The 21,529-nt window shown below is 39.1% G+C and overlaps 1 protein-coding gene across 1 annotated transcript; it reads left to right on the top strand.

Annotated features, from left to right (window-relative positions):
• Nucleotides 1-483: 483 nt before the first annotated feature.
• Nucleotides 484-19,589, top strand: GPRC6A (G protein-coupled receptor class C group 6 member A). Its single transcript, XM_061131544.1, is given in 15 exon segments — nt 484-677; nt 3,337-3,366; nt 3,368-3,481; nt 3,483-3,558; nt 4,383-4,416; nt 4,419-4,456; nt 6,828-7,014; nt 7,256-7,350; nt 7,353-7,925; nt 14,077-14,116; nt 14,400-14,486; nt 14,489-14,571; nt 17,586-17,709; nt 18,519-19,230; nt 19,232-19,589. Coding segments are annotated over 15 exon segments (2,745 nt in total).
• Nucleotides 19,590-21,529: the final 1,940 nt, after the last annotated feature.

A 21,529-nucleotide genomic window follows, 5' to 3' on the forward strand; every position in this document is an offset into this window, starting at 1 on the left:
ATGCTATTTTTTTAATAAACTGCTCTGCAGCTTTTGTGCCTTGAATGTGATACCTTTGAAAATGCATAATTGTCCTTTTCCAAGATGAGAAAATGTTCCTGAACTGCTTCCTCTTGAAGATTCTATATCCCAGTTCAAAAGAAATGCCAACATGACTCAAAGCCCTTGACACATCAGAGGAATAAAAGATGCTATCACAGTGAGGAGCTGTGTATAAACACACACATTATACAATTCTACTGACTTTTATTTTGTGTTAGCCCTATCACACATCAACAATGGGGTGTGAGAGGGTCTGATATGTTCTTACTGGTGAAGAACTGTTTGGACCATCATCAGGTATCTGAACACTGGGTGTTTCTGCCCTTGACAGTGTCCCATGCTGTATATGTGTTTACAGGTGAAATAGGAATCATGTTACTGTCACCTGTGAGCTCAGAGAGTCCTAAGAACTCTCAAGAAGTCAGCAACGAAGACAGAAGCATGGCACAGTTGATAGTACTGATCACCTGTTTTGTGATTGTTTTTGCTACTTCTCAGCCTTGCCAGACCCCTGATGACTTTGTGGCTGCCACTTCACCAGGACACGTCATGACTGGAGGTTTGTTTGCCATTCATGAAAAAATGCTGTCCTCAGAAGAATACCCTAGAAGGCCAGAAATCCAGAAATGTGCCAGGTGAGTGAAGCCTCAGAGAACACATTTAGATTTCGAGCTTGCACCGTGAGACTAGGGCATGTAAATGTTTACTTGTATTAACATCTAAATTATTTTAATAAAATTTCAACTCATATACTTCTAAGTTGCATATAGTTAAGCCTTGCTATTCTTCCTTAAAAGAAAAATATATTAGTACTATATGTATAATCAGCCTCCAAGTACAGAGGCTATGACTGCTTCCCATTAATGTGTTTATTTGGATTTTGCCTAAAAAGAATAACCCCTGCAGTCACGAGGAAACCAATGAGAAGACACAATAGGTAGCCTGTCCACTACATGCACACATAGCACATTTTTATTTCTGTCACCCACAAATGCAGGTTGTTCCAAACATGAATCTTAATTCTTTAAAATAGACTGCACTTAAAATTTTTCTCTACACTGTTTTTGTCAACACAGTACTTATTTCATTCTTGAAGTAATCTAATTCTTTCATAATAAATTAAGACCTTACTTCAACTCAGAGTGTTCGTTCGTGAACACTTTATATTGTGAAAGCTGGACTATAGAACAGACATTTCTCATGGTGTATTACAGAAAAGTAAAGCTGAATGGAGGATATTGCAGATAGCTTTCTTTAAGGGGAGCAGACTATTTGAATTCTAATTTCAGTTTTGGGACAAAGTTATTTTGTAGATTTAGGCACATCATTTAAACTCTTTGAGTTCTAGCTTCTGATTTTTCTTTTCTGTAAAACAACAGCCTGGATAACTTTTAAAGGCAGGTGACATCAGCTTCTGCTGCTCTGGTAATGTGATTCCAGTGCTTCCTGCTAACTCTCAAATCTTGATTTTTTTATCTTGATATTTTTGGATGTAAATTTAATCTTTTCTTTTCATCTTTTTTTTTTTTTAAAAAAAAACACCTTTTTATTTTGTATTGGGGTATAGCTCATTAGCAATGTTGTGATAGTTTCAGATGAATAGCAAAAGGGACTCAGCCATACATATATGTATCATCATATATGGATACATACATGTATCCATTCTCCCCCAAACTCCCATCCATGCTGCCACATAACATTGAACAGAGTTCCATGTGCTGTATAGTAGGTCCTTGTTGTTCATCCATTTTAAATACAGCAGTGTGTCCATGTCCACCCCAAACTTCCTAACCATCTCTTCCCTCATCCGTCCCCCCAGCAATTTTCCGTTTTTTTTAAATCAAAAGTATTTAGCATGTCCTATATGAATGCTTTCAGGGAAAATGTGATTCCATGTCACTCTAATCTTCCTTCCTGGCATTCTCCCCAGAAGTTGGACATCTTGAGCTACTGTCATCTTAATCATTGATTATCAGGAATACCAGAGAACACTGCAAAAAAAAAATCAATGAGGATTTTTCAGAGCATGAAGTTGGCACCCAAAGAATGACTGTAGATTTAAGGCCACAATCATAGGCCAACTAATAAGGATAGAAAATGATTTCTTTTAAAAGTCATTTTGTCTAAAAAAATTTATTCCAAAAAAAAGGTCACTGAACACCCTTTGGTCTTATTGTCACTCCTTGAGAGAAATGGTATTCACTCAACACTGAACAACTATTATTAAATGCCTACATTACCTCGGCCCTATTCCAGGCATGGGTGATACTGAGGTGAACCAAAGAGATTCAGACTCTCATGGAGCTAACACTTTGAAAATATTATGCATTTTATTTGCCAGACAACTCATTACTTTAACCTCTCTCTCTTTTGTTTCTTTCTTTAAAAACTTAAAGCTTGTTGCCAAACTTCCTATTTAGATAGCTGTAGGGACAAACAGCATTATCCAAATATTATTTAATTTATCATAACTAAGTGCATTAAAAGAAACTTGAAAATATCAAAACCCTGAACAATATTCCTTTTTACTTATTCAAAAAAATTTCTTGAATTCTTCCTATATATTAGGCACTGTTTGTAACCTTTTGTATATGTGGTGGGTGAAGTAAACTTAATAGTATGTCAGTAACCAAACAATTCAATGCTCTGGAATAATTACAAGTCCAGAAGTCAACTGGAAAAACCCACTAAATTAGGAAATATCCATGCCTTAGAACTAAAATATTGCATGTTATCCAGGAGAAAGCTACTGGGCTTTTACCCAGAGCCTGTTTTATAAGTAATTCTTAAGACTCCTATTCATCTGGTTTCCAACCACAATAGCTTAGCATCACAAAACTAAAAAATGGGGAAGTGAGTCTACAAGAGCAGAATCTTGAATAGCAATAAAAATGCTGACATCTAACTACAAAAAGGAACAGATGTCAGATACATCTTCATACTGTAGAATACAAAATTGAGTATTCAAAATCATCCTGAATAATCAAGAAAAGGTTAACTCTTGTCACACCAACTCCATTCGAGAAGCTGTGGGTTCCTATATACATTAAAAAAATTTTTTTTGGCTGTGCCATGCAGCATTAGAAACACTAGACTGCCGGGGAAGTCCCCCATATACTCTTGAGAAAGGTTTCCATCAAAACCTGCTTTTAAATAAAGTTTAGATCCGTCGAGAGGTAAGCTTCACTGATTCAGGAATTGTCTATCATAAGGCAGAAATTGGGATAAAATTGCATATTATCATGTCTGAAGAAGAGTTATGTTCTAATTTCAAAAGCACATGTTTCTCAACAGCTTTGAAATATCAACTTTTCTTCAAACTCTTGATACACAGCATTGAGATGATCAATAATTCAACACTATTGTCTGGAGTCAAACTAGGGTACGAAATCTATGACACCTGTACAGATGTCACAGTGGCAATGGCAGCTGCTCTGAGGTCTTTCTAAGTTCAACAGCTCCAGAGAAATTGTGGAGTTTAAGTGCAACTATTCTAGCTACATGTCAAGGGTTAAGGCTGTCATCAGTTCAGTTCAGTTCAGTCACTCAGTCGTGTCCGACTCTTCACGACCCCATGAATCGCAGCATGCCAGGCCTCCCTGTCCATCACCAACTCCCGGAGTTGACTCAAACTCATGCCCATCGAGTCGGTGATGCCACCCAACCATCTCATCCTCTGTCGTCCCCTTCTCCTCCTGCCCCCAATCCCTCCCCCAGCATCAGGGTCTTTTCCAATGAGTCAACTCTTCGCATCAGGTGGCCAAAGTATTGTAGCTTCAGCTTCAGCATCAGTCCTTCCAATGAACACCCAGGACTGATCTCCTTTAGGATGGACTGGCTGGATCTCCTTGCAGTCCAAGGGACTCTCAAGAGTCTTCTCCAACACCACAGTTCAAAAGCATCAATTTCTTGGCGCTCAGCTTTCCTCACAGTCCAACTCTCACATCCATACATGACCACTGGAAAAACCATAGCCTTGACCAGACGGACCTTTGTTGGCAAAGTAATATCTCTGCTTTTTAATATGCTATCTAGGTTGGTCATAACTTTCCTTCCAAGGAGTAAGCATCTTTTAATTTCATGACTGCAATCACCATCTGCAGTGATTTTGGAGCCCAGAAAAATAAAGTCAGCCACTGTTTCCACTGTTTCCCCATCTATCTGCCATGAAGTGATGGGACCAGATGCCATGATCTTAGTTTTCTGAATGTTAAGCTTTAAGCCAACTTTTTCACTCTCCTCTTTCACTTTCATCAAGAGGCTTTTTAGTTCATCTTCACTTTCTGCCATAAGGGTGGTGTCATCTGCATATCTAAGGTTATTGATATTTCTCCTGGAAGGCTGTCATAGGTGCTGGCTACTCAGAAATAACCATGCTGTCTCCTGGATGTTGAGTTTACAGCTCATGACACAGGTGGGTTTTGTTCTACCACCATCGGTTGGGTGTAATCATATTCTTCATCCTGAAAGGATCAGGGTAATCTAGGAAACTAGTTGGGGAGATACTTCTACTTTAACTTTTCTTTCTCTTCAGAAAAAAATAAAGGATGTGTCCTAATATGGATAATATAGTGATCAAAGCACTAAGGAGTAGTCACCCCTCAATCTGTCAGGTCTAGTTTCTGACAGTTTTCAGCATGATTTAGATAAGACTGATGCCTCTAGGCAACTCGACTGTCTTGTTTCTAAAGTTACATCAGTTAGATGCCATGAAGAACACTGAAAAGGAAGTGAGAGGTAAAGGGGCCCAGAAGTCAAGGAATACTCTCAAGGAAATGATGTTTAGCCTGAAACTTGAATGGAAGAGACAGCCAAGAGATGGGGGAGGAGTGGAAAGTATCTAGGCTGAGAAAACAGTAAGTGCAAAGCTGAAATGTCAGAAGAAAAACAAAAGGTCAACAGGGCCAGATCAGTCTGAGCAGAAAGGTACAGAGTAAGGGATGCATTCACAGAGACGTGTAGGGGCCGGGCCATGGAGCATCCTGTAAGCCATGGTGGGCCTGGTATTTCATTCTGAGTATTATGGAAGGGCTTTGAGCAGACTGTGGAATTACTGAGCCTCCTATAATGTAAGGCCTTACCAGGAAGTAAGCAACATGGTCTCTGAAAGACCAAAGCACGTGTTTGAGAGCCGTGCACTAAGTTCCTATGCATTACTCAAACAAGTACCCCTGACTTTCATTTTGAACTAACTAACCTTTATATCACATCACTCTATAACTCAGTAGATCACTGCTTTCTAAGCTCAAGGAAGATTAGAAGCCAAAATTTAAACAATGCTCATGGTCAGATTATCAAGAAGTAACCATCTGATAGAAGTGAACAGATAAAAATATATATGAATAATAATAAACATGCATAAGAAATCAAATTATATAACTTTCTGGAGCCAGACTAAATAAGTGTGTATATACCCATAAGACTTTGAGAGTTCCATTATATTGTAGCCTAGTAAAGTTAATAGTGAAAAGTTTAAATTAAAAAAATAAAAAAGAACTATTCCTCCAAATATCTCAGAGATAAGGCTTTGGTCCCAAATTTCTAGACTATGTATAAAACTAGCTAGGTGACAAGAAAAGTAGAATATTTTTAACAATGGTTGTTTAATGTAAAAATGTAATTTCCATGATAGCATAATAGTAGAGAGGATTCTCCATGGTAACACAGAATTTACAGAAGCCCAGGTAGCAGAGTGAAGGTGAGCATAGCAATGTCTCCTGAGGCAATTAAGGTTTAGTGAATGAATGTCCACTGTGTGCCAATATCCATTTAAATCATTTACATTTTCTCCTTCAGTCTTCACAAGAACCCTGTCACTTCACAGGGAAAGCAATGTTAACTAACTTTGTCAAATTTGTTGCAGTCAGGATTCTAACAGTTTGTTTGACTTTAAAGTGTATTGTCTTTCCTTGCATACCAGTAGCTGCTATAAATAGTAAAAAAGAAAAGAAAAAAAATTCACTGAGCAAGTGGTATGGCGCAATGGCAGCTGTGGAAGGTAATCACTCTCCCTAGAATAAAATCAACAAAGCTGTAAATTAGGCAAAACTTTGCACACAGTAGGGAAATTTTCCAAAATGCTACTGCTCATTTGAGTGGATTAGGAGTCAGAAAACTATATAGCCAGTGGATCAAATGTGGCCCTCAAGGTCTTGAGTTCTCAAGCTAAGAACAATTTTTACATGTTTTTTGAAAGGTTGTTACAAAAAAATACAAACATAATATATGACAGAGACCATATATGTCCAACAAAGCTTAAAATATTTTACATTTGGTCCTTTACAGAAAGAGGTTTGCTGACCCCTGGACAGATGATTCTTTGTCTGGATGATTTATCTAGAATAAAAGTCATCAAAGTTGCCATTTATACAAATTTTGAACAAACAAGGAGTCCCAAAAGTCATGGTGCTTATTTGACTGGTTGCATTTTCCCATATTTATTTCTAAGTATTTAAATAATATCCACTGGTAGCCCTGACCTGAGATACAAGATAGATATAAATAAATATAGGCATGTAGACAGAGTTATAATATAGAGCCTGAACCCTTGCTTATACTATACACAGGCAAAACAAGTGAGACGCAATGACTCAATAATTTTCGGGTCCTAACTATCATGATTTAAGCTATTTATAAAGTAGTTCGTTGAAGGGGAAGGATAGAAAGGATCGAAGAATTTAGAAAACTTTATGGAAACTCACAGAAATTAAAGAGAAGAACATCTACTATGAATAGCCACCTGCAGCTCATCAACACCATAACTAAAATATTCTGTCCATTTCCAGGTGAGTTATGAATCTACTGCAGAAACCCTAAGTGACAAAATTCAGTTTCCTTCATTTTTATGGACGATGCCCAGTGATTTCTACCAAACTAAAGCAATGGCCCACCTGATTCAGAAATCTGGACAGAATTGGATTGGCATCCTAACCACAGATGATGACTATGGACTCTCAACACTTTTGCAGTTCAGTTCAGTTCAGTCGTTCAGTAGTGTCCTCCCTGTCCATCACCAACTCCTGGAGATTACTCAAACTCATGTCCATCGAGTGGGTGATGCCATCCAGCCATCTCATCCTCTGTCGTCCCCTTCTCCTCCTGCCTCCAATCCCTCCCAGCATCAGAGTCTTTTCCAATGAGTCAACTCTTCGCATCAGGTGGCCAAAGTATTGGAGTTTCAGCTTCAGCATCAGTCCTTCCAATGAACACCCAGGACTGATCTCCTTTGCAGTTCAGACAGCAGCAAATAATGTGTGCATAGTCTTCAGAGAAGCTCTCCCAGACTTCCTCTCATTAATGCCAGTAAATTATTGGTATTTTTGGTCAGGATCAATCAGACACTTGAGAGAATCATAGCAGAAGCCGAGGTTAATGTCGTTGTGGTATTTCTGAGTCAATTCCATGTTTTCAATCTCTTCAGTAAAGCCATTGAAAGGAATATAAATAAGACCTGGATTGCTAGCTATAGCTGATCAACATCCACCAAGATTGCTACCATTCCTGATGTTAATAGGATTGGCAAAGTTGTGAGGTTTACCTTTAGAAGAGGGAATGTGTCCTCTTTCTGTTCCCTTCTTCAAAATCTTTATGCGTTTCCCAGTGATAACAACAAACTCTCAAATGAATATGCCATGCTCTTGTCTGCTTGTGCACATACTAAAGACAGTGATCTGAGTTGATGCATCTCCAACTATTCTCAGGGCACTTTGGCCTCTGAGGACACAGAAAGGAACGTCTTCCTGAGAACTGACTTCCTGTGGGATTACACTGAACTGGGACTTGTTCACAGTATTCAGCTAGCAGTGCTGGCCCTTAGTTATGCCAGTCAGGATCTGTGACAAGCTTGAGGCTATCAGAACCCCAATGGCTTTCAACCATGGGAGGTAGTAACTCACACATACAAGAAAATTCCCCTACCATCATTTCTTTCTTTCCTTTAATTTGCAATATTGCTATAAAGTGCTCTAAATTTTATTCCTTCAATTAGTAGATACTATCAGTGTTGAATAACCTTCATTTCTATTATTAGTTCTTTGTTCTTAAGCGTAACAGAGTTATTTTACCTTCACCTTCTATTCTTTTCCACTAAAGTTGTATTATCTTATTTTCCAAGAAGATTCTGCTGATGGTGCTATTTTTCTTTAGCTTGTGGATTTATATCTGATCTTGCAGTTTTTCAAAATTTCATACGAATTATCTTTTTTGATGCTCTTAACAACACAAGACCAGGTATGTTTAATAATCCCTTTTATTATTGCTAAATATTGTGGGTAAGGAAACTAAAGCCAAAAGTACTAGACTCTAGTCTGGGTCTTCTGACTCCATACCCTTTGGGTGATTACAGCCCAGCACCTCCAGTTAGGACTCTTTCTTAGGGCAGTCTTTCTAGGACTCCAGTCTTCTTCAAAAGAATGTTATTAGGACTCCAGTCTTCTTCAAAAGAATGGTATTATAACAAGTCTTATGTTATCTCAGGTTTAAATGAACCACTACTTGTATAAAAGAAGTCTTTCTCTTTCTTCTCTTCAATTAGTTTGTAGAAACTCTAATTAGAGTGGCCCTATTTAGTGAAGATTATCCACTGTGTCTTTCAAATGTCCATAAACAAGGCATTTAAAAGCAAACTGCTGCTTTATATGGTAAATTTAACTCATTAAAAACAAATTTCTCAATATTCAAACTTGTTTGTCTTAAGGCAGAGTCATGTTCCAAAAATTTATTTCTTTTAAATTTGTTAGGGTAAAAAGGTAAAAGGGAATAAGATCCAGTTTTTTTCTGATCACATAAGTGATCAGTCCAGGGCTGTTTCTACTTTTAAACACCCACAACCACAAGCTCCGAGGTTTGAAGTGATCAGCTTACATTTGGATGAATCATGTGATGGTCAGAGGGTGTTTTAAGTTGCTCATATTAAAACTAGTTTTCACTTTGTAAATGCAAGGTCAAAAAAAACAAAAAAACAAAAAACTAATGAAGAGGTAAGACTAGAGATTAGGGGTTTTATTTTTAATTAATACATCACTATATATACACACACACATGCATATTTATATGTCTAATTATTTTAAGGTGGCTATTTGAAAATATACTCTTTGTAGTGAAAAACTTTAATGATGGATTGGTTTAAAAAAAAAAAAAAAACCCTATACGTTAAGTGGACCAACATAATGAAACCTACTAGATGAAATTTTAAGAATGAGAGGTGAGAGGTAGTGACGGAGAGGAAAATAGACAATTAGAGACAGATGGGATAAAGGGGAGGAGCTATAAAGAGACTCATAAGAAAAAAGAAATACAAATAGCAATAGCTACTTATCCTCTGGGAAAGTATTTTAAATCAGGAATAAGTCTCAAACATTCTGAGGAAAGATCTTGAGAAAGTATAATTGAAGCAGCTCTTTTAAAATGTTTTATTTAAACACTGGGAGCCTGGGGTCATTCTTTATTCACCCCCTGGGACATAGTAGTCCAGAAACAGACAGAAACAGCCTGGAAATGAGGAGCAGAGGAGCGCCTTGTTCCTTTGATCACCAGTGAGCCAAGTCCCTGCCAGATCCAGTAGGACAAATACAATAATGCAAACGATTGTCTTTTTAGGAAGAAATCTCCATGTAGATATTAAATTGAAAAGATCAGCAGTATTTAGGGTTACTGATCAAGGATATATTCCTCAAAATTATTTTGTCCCCTGGCAAAATTCACTAATCCTTAAATAATACTTTCTGAGTGATTTTAGATTCAAGTAACTTCAAAGGAGTTAGTTTTCTATAGTATTTGAGTATAATCCTTACTTTGGCTCCACATTTGGTGATATCTGTGAGCAGTATTCAGGGAGAGCGCAATCATATTTGTTTTACGGCAACAGATTTTTTTATGCTCCTCAGATGTGTGTGAGGACTCCTACCTCCTTGTCCCCAGTAGTGATTATGGTTTCCGTTTTTGTTTTCCTTTACTCTGGATCAGATACAAGGTAGTGAGTGATGTATGTGGGACAAGAGAATGTATAAGAGTCAAACTACTATTCACAATTATTTGGCAAATATTTACTGGATGTCTCAGTGTTCTGGACATGGTGTTGAAATTTGAAAATATTACAGGCAACGAGATAATTCTCTCTCTGAAGGAGGCATGTGTCTAGAGGAGTAAATGGTCAAAGAATTAAGGAGCTGATTACAGTGAAGAACAATGCATTACAACGTTTCATATAACTACAAGATGGCAGAGAATATTCTCCAAAGATCATGACATCCCTGGTGAATATGATAGATGAGTGGGTGCTAGGCAGGACAGAAACACTCCAGCGAAGTCACAGAGAGAGAAAGCGTGGCATCTTCACTTCACGAACTAAGCATTAACATACCTCATCTTTAATCTTTAAATATTATGGTAGATCCACAGATTCATGTTCACTACACTTCATCCTAAAGAACTGGCAAGAGGAGGTGTTACTGGTGATTGAGACTTGCAGCAGTTTAGAGATGGGGGACCTCAATTGTAATGATCTGGGGCCCATCAATAGCATAGAATTAGCAGCGAAACTCTCCCAGTCTTAGTCATGTGCTTTTGCTACACCATGGAAAACTTTACACAAGTAAAAGACATAGGTTGGGTACCAGAGAGAGATGTAAGGGTGCTTCCTCTGCAAGTCTCTGCTTGAGTCACGTAGATATCTTTCATAAGCACCACTCACTTAGAGTTGCAGCAGACAGCAGAGCGCCTGAGGACATGGAAAACAACATCAACCACAGCAGCTTAATGGGAGAGGCCTCCTGACCTTGTGTTCTCAAAAATAGGTCATTACCAAACTGAGGTGAATCATGGAAATGCAACTCCTACTCTCTAAATATTTTTGGGTCAATTTATCATGAGGGTCAGAGTCATGATGAAAAACAAAGAAATTATGAATGGAAGAAATCTTTAACAGCTTAATAACCGTAGCATTAGTGTTCAGAATTTAATCCACAGCAAACGTTCAAAAGAATATTTAACAAGTAATGAATGCACTGTTTTGTTTCCATCCTCTTTCCTATAAGAACAAATGTGGAATTGTGCCATTTTATTTACATCATGCAATGTTATCATTATTTACAGAACATATATGTGTCAGAAATTTACTCTGTAAAACCTAATTAAATACAGGAAAAAAGCTGGTGGAAATTACAGTTCGAACAAGAGAATGGAAGAGGATTTGCTCACTAAAGAACTAAGATACTAGGGCTTACATGTGTATGTTGCTTAAGGAAGGAACAGAAGAAAAATCAATATACAGGTAGAGCTGGGAACACTGAAAGCTGGGATTTTTTGCCTATTTTTGTTCCCTCCATATTTTTTTTTTCTTCCAGGCAACTGCTGCAATAAGATTTGGGTTAATTCCACCATGTTAGATTTGATATTCTGCTTCTTTAAAGTAATACTAATTAAATTTGAATTAATTAAAAGAACTAGAAGTCTGCAAAGACATATAATAAAATCAATTTAAAAAAAAGTGAAAGCAAAGTTGCTCAGTCGTGTCCGACTCTTTGCAACCCCATGGACTGTAGCCCACCAGGCTCCTCTGTCCATGGGATTCTCCAGGCAAGAATACTGGAGTGGGTTGCCATTTCTTTTCCCAGAATAAAATCAATACACATGTGTAAAGATTTTGCTAAAGTTATATTTGGTCATTGACCTGACCATTGTAGCTAATATATTCACTTAAAATACAACTTGATTTTCTTACACTGTATTTGCCAAAGGGGGAAAAAACTGAAGGAAGGAAACACTCATAAAAGATTAACTGAGAAAAAACAGAGGAAGAATAACTCTATTCAAGTAGAATAACTTCTGCCTTGTTCCATAGATTTTGCACCCAACAAAAACCACAGAAGCATCGCAGGTACAGATGTGATGGTATTTGCTTAGCCATGATTATATATCACATTAACGGTGGAGCCAGAACTCAAATGTTCTCTTCCTTCTCAGTCTAGTATTCTCTCCTGCACCACAAGTTCGATATGGCTGGCTCATTGGTCAGTAAAACATTTCTGTTCTAGCTGTACTGCATACAAGTTCTCACTGTAGAAACTGAATAATAAGAAGAGTAATTTTTCATTATATCTCTTTCTTCTCAGGTTAAAAAAATCATTTTCTGAACTAAATTGGAAATAGAATTTAGAGGTCTCTTTATTATACTCTGGGGCTTCCCCAGCAGCTCAGTGGTTAAGAATTCACCTGCGTTGCAGGAGACATGGGTTTGATCCCTGGGTTGGGAAGATCCTCTGGAGGAGGAAATGGCAACCCACTCTGGTATTCTTGCCTGGGAAATGCCATGGACAGAGGAGCTTGGCAGGCTACAGTCCATCAGGTTGCAAAAGAGTCAACACAACTTAGCAGCTGAACAACAATGACTATACCCTCTTACTGAAACAGACTTAAAAACCGTTGGTGATAGTTAAGATTCCCCCACTCCCACCTAATGAGTATGGACTCAGAGGGAGGTCACTAGCAGTTACTCTGTGCTCAGTTGTGTCCGACACTTCTGTGACCCCGGGGGCTGCAACCTGCCTGACTCCTCTGTCCATGGGATTTCTCAGGCAAGAATGGAGCGGGTTGCCATTTCCTTCTTCAGGGGATCTTCCTGACCCAGGGACTGAACCCTAGTCTCCTGCTTTGCAGGTGGATTCTTTACCATGAAGACATCTGGGAAGCCCGAGAAGTTACATTAGGTCCACCAGTTAAACTTCTCAGGTAGGGATGCACCCAAGAACAGGGTGCATTTGTTACTGAACTCTCTGGGTTTGCAGCTCTGTCACCTCAGCCTTCATTTTGGGGCTGGTGAGCATGACAACTCCCAGCTTGGATCGCCTGCTGAGACCCAGGTCAAAGACCCAGGATGAGTGTGACTCTAGAAGGAAAGGATGAATTTTCCTGCCTCCAAATGGCACCTTGATTATGGCTTTGAGTCAGAAGGAGAAAAAAAAAAGAAAAACACAGTGAGGAAAATTTAAACTAATATATCATTAGGTGCAACAGAAAGACCCCATAATGAAAGTCAAGATGTGTATCTTCAGAGAAGGTCTTTCACTCCCTGGCTGGGGTCCTCCTCTGAGAAAGGAAGATGATCCCTGCTAAGTGTGCTTTACTGAGTTGTTATGGAGTAAAAGGGCATCACAGATTTGAGTATTAGAAAGTAGCATATGAATGTCGGGTGACTTTATTACTTGATAGACTCAAAGCATTTTCATTTATTTGCACAACATCCCTGTTAGCTAATTATAGGTACTTAAAAGTATTAAGTTAATCTTTATTGACCTATTAACAATCTGTTATTAATCTGTTCCTGATGCTAGGCTAAAGTGTTCATACACATGTGTGTGTGTGCTCAGTTGCTCGGTCATGTCCAATTCTTTTGCGACCCTATGGACTGCAACCTGCCAGGCTCCTCTGTCCATGGGGTTTTCCAGGCAAGAATACTGGAGTGGGTTGCCATCTCCTTTTCCAGGGGAACCACCCAATCCAGGGATTGAACCCGCATCTCTTACGTCTCCTGCATTGGCAGGCAGACTCCTTATGCTGCAGCCACCTAGGAATAATTACATTTAATTCTTGCAACAATCCTATTAAGTATAATAGGTTACATTTATCTCAACTGAGGCCTAGAAAGAAGTTGTAAATGTCAAGATCACACCACTAATGAAATTTGGAACCAGAATTAGAGTGGCATCTGCTCTAGAAGACCCATTCTGAAATTATGCAAAGTGGAATACAGAAAGGTGCTCAGATTTCAGTTCTGTAAGTAAGAGAATCTACCTCCGTAAACATTAACTTGCTTTCTCAAATTCACAGAGCAAGACATCAGAAATTCTCAACAATTCTCAAATTGTTGCTTAGTAGTTAAGAACTACTAGTTCTCAAGTAGTTCTCACACTCTTTGACCAGAATGTCTTTTTTTCTAATTTTTAAGTGATATTCCTTGCAAGGCAGTGTTATAATTGGGATAATGGATACACTTAAAATATTTCTATCAGTCTTTATTTCTGTTTTTATTTTTCATAGTTACTTGCTATACTGAAAAATGTCACATTCATGGAGGGCTGCTGCTGCTAAGTCGCTTCAGACATGTCCGACTCTGTGCAACCCCATAGACAGCGGCCCACCAGGCTCCCCTGTCCCTGGGATTCTCCAGGCAAGGACACTGGAGTGGGTTGCCATTTCCTTCTCCAATGCATGAAAGTGAAAAGTGAAAGTGAAGTCGCTCAGTCATGTCCGACTCTTAGCGACCCCATGGACTGCAGCCCACCAGGGTCCTCCGTCCATGGGGTTTTCCAGCAAGAGTACTGGAGTGGGGTGCCATTGCCTTCTCTGATTCATGGATGGAGGGAGTTCATTTCATTTTGATGCCCATGGAACTATGAATACTGGATACAATATTGTGCTCTGGAGGGAGATCAGTGGCCACATGACTTTCACAAGATGGTACAATATGACCTGAAAAATGACGTCTTCATTGCCACAAATCAAGAAACAAAAAATGATCACAGGAATCTTAAGGTAATTTTGTATTGGCTGCTTCGTAGCATTCAAATCAATTGATACTTCAGCTGCAAAATTCCGTGTCCCCACCAGACCCTTCAGTGGCCCTACTGCCTGTTCAATGTTCCCAATTTCCCTCCTTAAATTCCAAGGTCAACTTGTATATTACTGCCTCGTACACACCCTCAGTTTCCTTGCCCATCTCTCTATTCATCATTCATTGGACCAAAGTATAATCCTGATTATATTAAACTTTGTCTGACCGATACAGCTGATCTTGGCAAAAACGAACAAAAATGAAAACAAAAAAATCCCACCTACTTTGCTAACTGTTCTCACTTAAAATTCATGATCTCTAACTTCCATTGGGTTCTAAATGCTATTGGGAAATCAGATTATTATCCTAGCCCATTGGTTTGTCTACCATTCTAGACAGTTATTTATACTTTCTTTTCTGTCCTTCGGCTCCAACACACCTTTCCCATCTTCACTTTCAGTGGACCCTGCTTCCTATTTGACTGACAAAAGTGAGACAATCAAAAGCGATGGACTGCCTCCACCACATCTGTGCTGCGTCGCTGCTTTCCATCTGGCACTGTTCATGGACTGTCCATGCTCCGAGGAGCCAAGATAGGCTCCTCTAAATCCCAGCACCTTTTACTTACTCAGAGATGTTTCTCTGGCAATTCTCCACTCTCTTCTGCACCCTCAAGTATTTTCTCTTCTATGTTATCTAAATGGTGATACAAATAAGTTGTTCTTCCATCTTAAGAAAAAAAAATCCAAAGAACTCTACTGATCCCCATCTTCCTCCTTCGTATACTGCCCATTCCTGTTTTCCTTTATGGCAAAACTCCTTGAAAAAGTTGAATATATTCACTGGCTTCAATTTCTCACCTCTCATAATTCTTTTAAATTCTTTTCAGTCCATCAAAATTATTCCTTTCTGGTTAATAAACACAAACATCATCTTACTTCGCTTACTGGCTAATTATTCTCCCCTCCGTGAAACGCTTTCTTTATTTGCTTCACGACAGCAGACTCCCTGGGTTTTCTTCCTTTGTCTCTGGCCATAACTTCTCAGTCTCCTTTGCCCTTTTCTTACCATTCCTGCTCCCTCTGAATATTGGTGGACCCAGAACTCAGAACTGCTCTTTTTAAAAATTTTTTTTATTTTCGCTACACCCTGTGGCATGTAGGATCTTAGTTCCCAGACCAGGGATCAAACCTGTGCCTTATAAACTGAAAGTGCAGAGTCTTAACCACTGGACCACCAGGGAAGTTCCCTGCTCGTCTTTTCTGTCTGCACTTTTCCTTAGTGATCTCATCCATGCCCTTAAACAATGTCATTATATAGAAGGCAGATGACTCCCACATTTTTATCTTCTGAATTTCAACTCAAGTAAATATACAACTGTCTATCTGACATCTCTACATGGGGGTCTAATAGTTTTTCATCTTAACTGATTATCTCCAAGACTAACCTCCAAAACCTACCTCCATCCCAATAAATGGTAACTCATTTCTCCTAGCTGCTTATGAAAAATACCTAGTGGGATCCTTGTCACTTCTCTTTCTGTCACACTTCACAGCCATTCTAGGTTACAATTTCAAAATCCACAGTCTACACTTCTGTCCTCTACTCCATTGCTACCACCACCCCGATCCAAGCTCCAGTCACCTCTCACCCAGACTCATTTTCTTATTGCTGCCTTTTATGTGGGGAGAGAGAAAAAAACTGTACAGCTGGGAAGCAAGGTTTCACTTTTATCCCCGTAATGATGTTCAACTTTATCTCATAGTTCAAACCTTTTGTGTCTTCTGAGCATCCTTTAGGAATGTGGATACTCTGGACTAAGTCTTCCTTGGGGAATCGACAGGGCAGATATCCTGCCTGCTGAAAATCCAGATCAGACATAGCTCTAGTGAAGACAAGAAAGCCAGCATCTGTGAACCCAGAGTTACTAACCTTGGCTACTTTTCTCTCTCACTCAGATCATTTTCATGTCCCAAAGAAAAGACTAGTTAGCCACAGACCTCATTTTCCAGGCTAAGGATAGCTGTTAAGACACTCTAGAGAAAGTCTCATTTATTTGTTCAGCTTTGGCTTCCCAAGGGTAAGAGTGAGACAAAAAAAAAATTATCTCACAAGATGAGTCATGAGAAAGGGATTAGGAATGGAGGAAAAAAAACAGATGAATTAAATATTATATTTTATTTATATATTAAGGGTTATCTTTTTAACTAATACTTTAATGGTTTTAAATTATAATTTTTCCAGTATTTTGTTTTTCAGGATTAGACTGGGCATGCTTCTTGGAAGCCATGATTAATAATCTTCATCTAAAGTATATAAATGGAGAAGGCAATGGCACCGCACTCCAGTACGCTTGCCTGGAAAATCCTGTGGACAGAGGAGCCTGGTAGGCTGCAGTCCACGCGGTCGCTGAGAGTAGGACACGACTGAGCGACTTCACTTTCATTTTTCACTTTCATGCATTGGAGAAGGAAATGGCAGCCCACTCCAGTGTTCTTGCCTGGAGAATCCCAGGGACAGAGGAACCTGGCAGGCTACAGTCCATGGGGTCACAAAGAGTCGGACACGACTGAGTGACTAACAACAACAAAGTATATAAAAGTCCAATGATTCTTATATAGTTGAGCTCTTTATATTTTATAAAATATAAAGTTATATTTTATAATTTCCAAAACATCATTTCCTCCATTAGTTCCACCACTACACATTTTTATGTCTGCTAGTGACTTTTTGAAAGAGTTAATTTCCTTATTTGCTTACAAAAATTATTCATATGATAAAAACTGTATTCTTCCTGAGCAGTTTCACTATCTGAAATACTTTCTATTTTTTAAAGTTGTTGAAATTCCTCCAGATGACAAAATAATTCTTTTACACTATGAAGAAAAAAAGACCAAAATACTGTTTTGTAAATAAATCTTTAAATTAAATCAGAGATATTATAGTTAGGATAAATCTTTTTAAAACTTATTTGGAATTTCTTTTTACTTTACAGAAAATTCAATCTAAATTCTCCAAGGAATGCAGTCCTGGGCAAATGAAGAAAACCACAAAAAGTCAACATACTTGCTGCTATGAATATGTGACCTGTCCTGAAAATCACTATAACAATCGGACAGGTAATTAATTACACTCCCTACAACATGCATAGTGATACACCTGAAACATTTCTCTTTAAGCTGATTTTTTAACATGAATTCTATTTGGTTTATTTTTTTTCATTTCAAAAAATAAAAAGTGTTTTATGCTTCTGCAGCAAATGAACACTCAATACCTAACAGATGGAAAAGTAACTTCACTTCCAAGGGAAGATGTTGTTCCTCTACTGGACTTGCTCTCCCAGCACCTCTTAAAATAATGCAAGTTCTCTGTTAATTTTTGTCTATGTATTCCACACAGACGTGTCTGATTTGTAACTGAGGCAGAATAACTATAGACAAATAAATGCTGAATTAACTAAACTGAGTATGATGAAAACCCAGAGGTGTGCATACCCTAGAGATCTCGTTATTCCTACCAAGAAGCACTAGTTCAATCAGCTTGTTCAAGATTACAGGACCCATAAGGGATAGAGAAAGGGCTTGAAATATGTCTGGTACCAAAGCTCTTATTCTTGACAGTCCCTGAACTGCTACCTATAATAGCAAGTTCATAAGAGGCTAGCATCTATCTTGAGTATATTAATTTTCTAAAGACTCATAGCCCAGATGAACTTTTCTCTTCCACTCTTCCTGTTCCCTCACTGTCACCCCTTCTTTCTCACCTTCCTGGGTCATGTGCATGCTTTATTTTAATAAGTAACCAATGTGACAATTATCTATATCCATTTTCCAGTCAGAACTCTCACTGAGGAGTCTCATTTGTAGCGCTGGGGACAATCACCTGGTTTAAATATTTGCAATGTAACCAAATCTGCTGTGTCTTTTAGATACGGATCATTGCCTTTTATGCAACAGCGAAACTCACTGGGCCCCTATAGGGCGCACAATGTACTTTGAAAAGGAAATGGAGTACCTTGACTGGAATGATTCCTTGGCTATCTTGCTCCTGGCCCTCTCTCTGCTGGGAATCCTGTTTGTTCTGGCCATTGGCATAATATTTGCAAGAAACCTGAACACACCCATTGTGAAATCATCCGGGGAATTGATGGTCTGCTACGTAATCCTCTTCTGTCATTTCCTCAATTTGGCCGGCTCAGGCTTTTTCATTAGAGAACCACAAAGCTTCACGTGTAAAACCAGGCAGACACTACTTGGCATGAGCTTTACTCTCTGCATCTCCCACATTCTGATGAAGACCCTGAAAATTCTGCTGGCCTTCAGCTTTGATCCCAAGCTTCAGAACTTCCTGAAGTGCTTCTATAAACCCATCCCCATCATTTTCACTTGCACCCTCCTGCTCATCTTTGCAGCCCCTGCTGTGGGACAAAATGTTTCCTTGCCCAGAGCCATTATCTTCGAATGTGAGGAGGGGTCCATTCTTGCATTTGGCTCCATGCTGGTCTATACTGCCATCCTGGCCTTCCAGTGCTTCATTTGTGCCTTCAAAGGCAGGAAATTACCTGAGAATTACAATGAGGCCAAATTCATAACATTTGGCATGCTCATTTACTTCATAGCTTGGATCACCTTTATCCCCATCCACTACGTTTGACAAATATTTGCTGGCTGTGGAGATTATTGTTATTTTAATATCTAACTACGGGATTCTATGTTGCATGCTCTTCCCCAAATGCTATGCTATTCTTTCTAAGCAAGAGACTAACACAAAATCTGTCTTTCTCAAGATGGTTTACAGTTACTACTCCCACAGTGCAGGCAGCCTTGCCATGAGCCACAGCAACAGCAAGGTCACAATAACCAACCCCAGCTCTGCTGGTGAGTCTGCAGTCCAGCAGAAAAGTAGAGATCTTCAGGTACAAGGCTTTGCACACACATGCAGAGAAAATGCTATGTGCAGATCTAAAACTTTGCCTCAAAAAAGAATCTCAAGTATATGAATGAGTCCTTAAGACATGGTACGTTTCAGAACAAAATGTTTTCTAGGGTCTCTGCATTTAAGATGTACATTTCTTTCTGAACAAATACACACTATGTTTCTTCACTACGACTCCCTGCACCGAATTTCCCCGTGTTCAACCAAAGAAACAATCAAACGAAGAAAACAGAGCCCTCAACCCGAAACTCCTTGCCTTCCTTAACCAACCCCATCAGCCTCCGTCTTTGCCTCCTTCCTTTTAGGCACAGAGTCAGAGGTATCTTTTCTACCGAAATCAACCCGTAATGCCTCATCCTTATTCCATTATCTATAACCTCTTCTCAAACCTCTTTGTATGGGTTCTCCTCCTCTCTTGAGCATCTTTACCTTCTAGCCTTGTCTGCTGAACAGGCAGTTGATCAATTAAGGTCAGTTAAACAAGAAGTTGAGCAGTTACCATGTTCAGGTGATATGCTAAATACAAAGGTACAAAAAGGACTGAGGCATCATTTCTGACTTTAAAGAGCTCAAAATCCTGGGGAGAACAGTCACAAAATCATTGTTCAGTCGCTCAGTCATGTCTGACTCTTTGTGACCCCATGGACTGCACCATGCCAGGCTTCCCCATCCTTCATCATCTCCTGGAGCTTGCTCAAACTCAGGTCCATTGAGTCGGTGATACCATCCAACCATCTTGTCCTCTGTCAACCCCTTCTCTTCCTGCCTTCAATCTTTCCCAGCATCAGTGTCTTTTCTCATGAATAGGCTCTTTGCATCAGGAGGCCAAAGTATTGGAGCTTCAGCTTCAGCATCAGTCCTTCCAATGAATATTCAGAGTTCAATTCCTTTAGGATTGACTGGTTTAAACTCCTTGCATCCAAGGGACTCTTAAGAGTCTTTTTGAAAGCATCAATCAATTCAGAGCGGTTGTGATTGATGGTTGTAATGTGAGTAGGGCACTATAATCACATAGTGAAGTAGCACTTAGCCACCGGGGGAATAATGGGAGGGCTTTAAAGAAGGTTAAATAAAGAATGTGATATTTAGTTGAAGTCTTGAAAGATGAGTAAGAGTCATGGCTAATCAAAGAAAATACAGAAAGCTGTTCCAGATAAAGGGGGAAAACAGCAGCAGAAAATGTATCAAGAGTATGTACCCAGGGAAGGACAGTCATTTTGTAGGATGGGAGAGAAGTCTTCAGCCATATGTAAAGATGAAATTATAAATGAGTGTCACAGACCAGAGTTCTTTTATGAAAACCTTAGGTCTTTATCTTATGGGTAGAAGGTGACCATCAAAGAAAGATAATAGGTTCAAAGTCCTGTTCTAACAATTTGAATGTACTTCATGCCACTGAATAGTATACTTAAAATTGTCAAAACAGTAAATTTATGTTGGTGGTTTAGTCACTAAGTCGTGTCTGACTCTTTGTGACCCCATGGACTGTAGCCCGCCAGGGTCCTCGGTCCTTGGAATTCTTCAGGCAAAGTTACTGGAGTGGGTTGCCATTTCCTTCTCCAGGGGATCTTCCCAACCCAGGGCTCGAACCTGGGTCTCCTGGATTACAGGCAGATTCCTTACTGATTGAGCCTCCAGGGATGTGCAAATTTATGTTATATATATTTTATCACAATAGAAAAAAGTATGCAAAGAAGAGTCCTGTTTAAGGCTGATCACTCTGACACAAGGTGATGGATGGAGTCTAGTTAACAGAGGATTAAGATCTATGCCAGGGAACAGAAAGAAGCATGTGGGGTGTGTGTGTGTGTGTGTGTGTGTGTGTGTGTGTTCAAGCTACATAGGAGGTGGGAATTTATTTTGGAGTAGCAGTTGAAGGTTAAGGTAATAGGCTTCTAGCTTGGTTTATTGAAGGGTGGCATAGAATACAGGAGAAAGACTAGTTTAAAGTAAAGGAAGAATACTGGACTTGTCTGGCGTCTAATATTGGAGGTACCTGGAGTC

Source organism: Dama dama, chromosome 28 (assembly GCF_033118175.1).
Source record: "Dama dama isolate Ldn47 chromosome 28, ASM3311817v1, whole genome shotgun sequence".
In the NCBI taxonomy this organism is placed as follows: domain Eukaryota; kingdom Metazoa; phylum Chordata; class Mammalia; order Artiodactyla; family Cervidae; genus Dama; species Dama dama.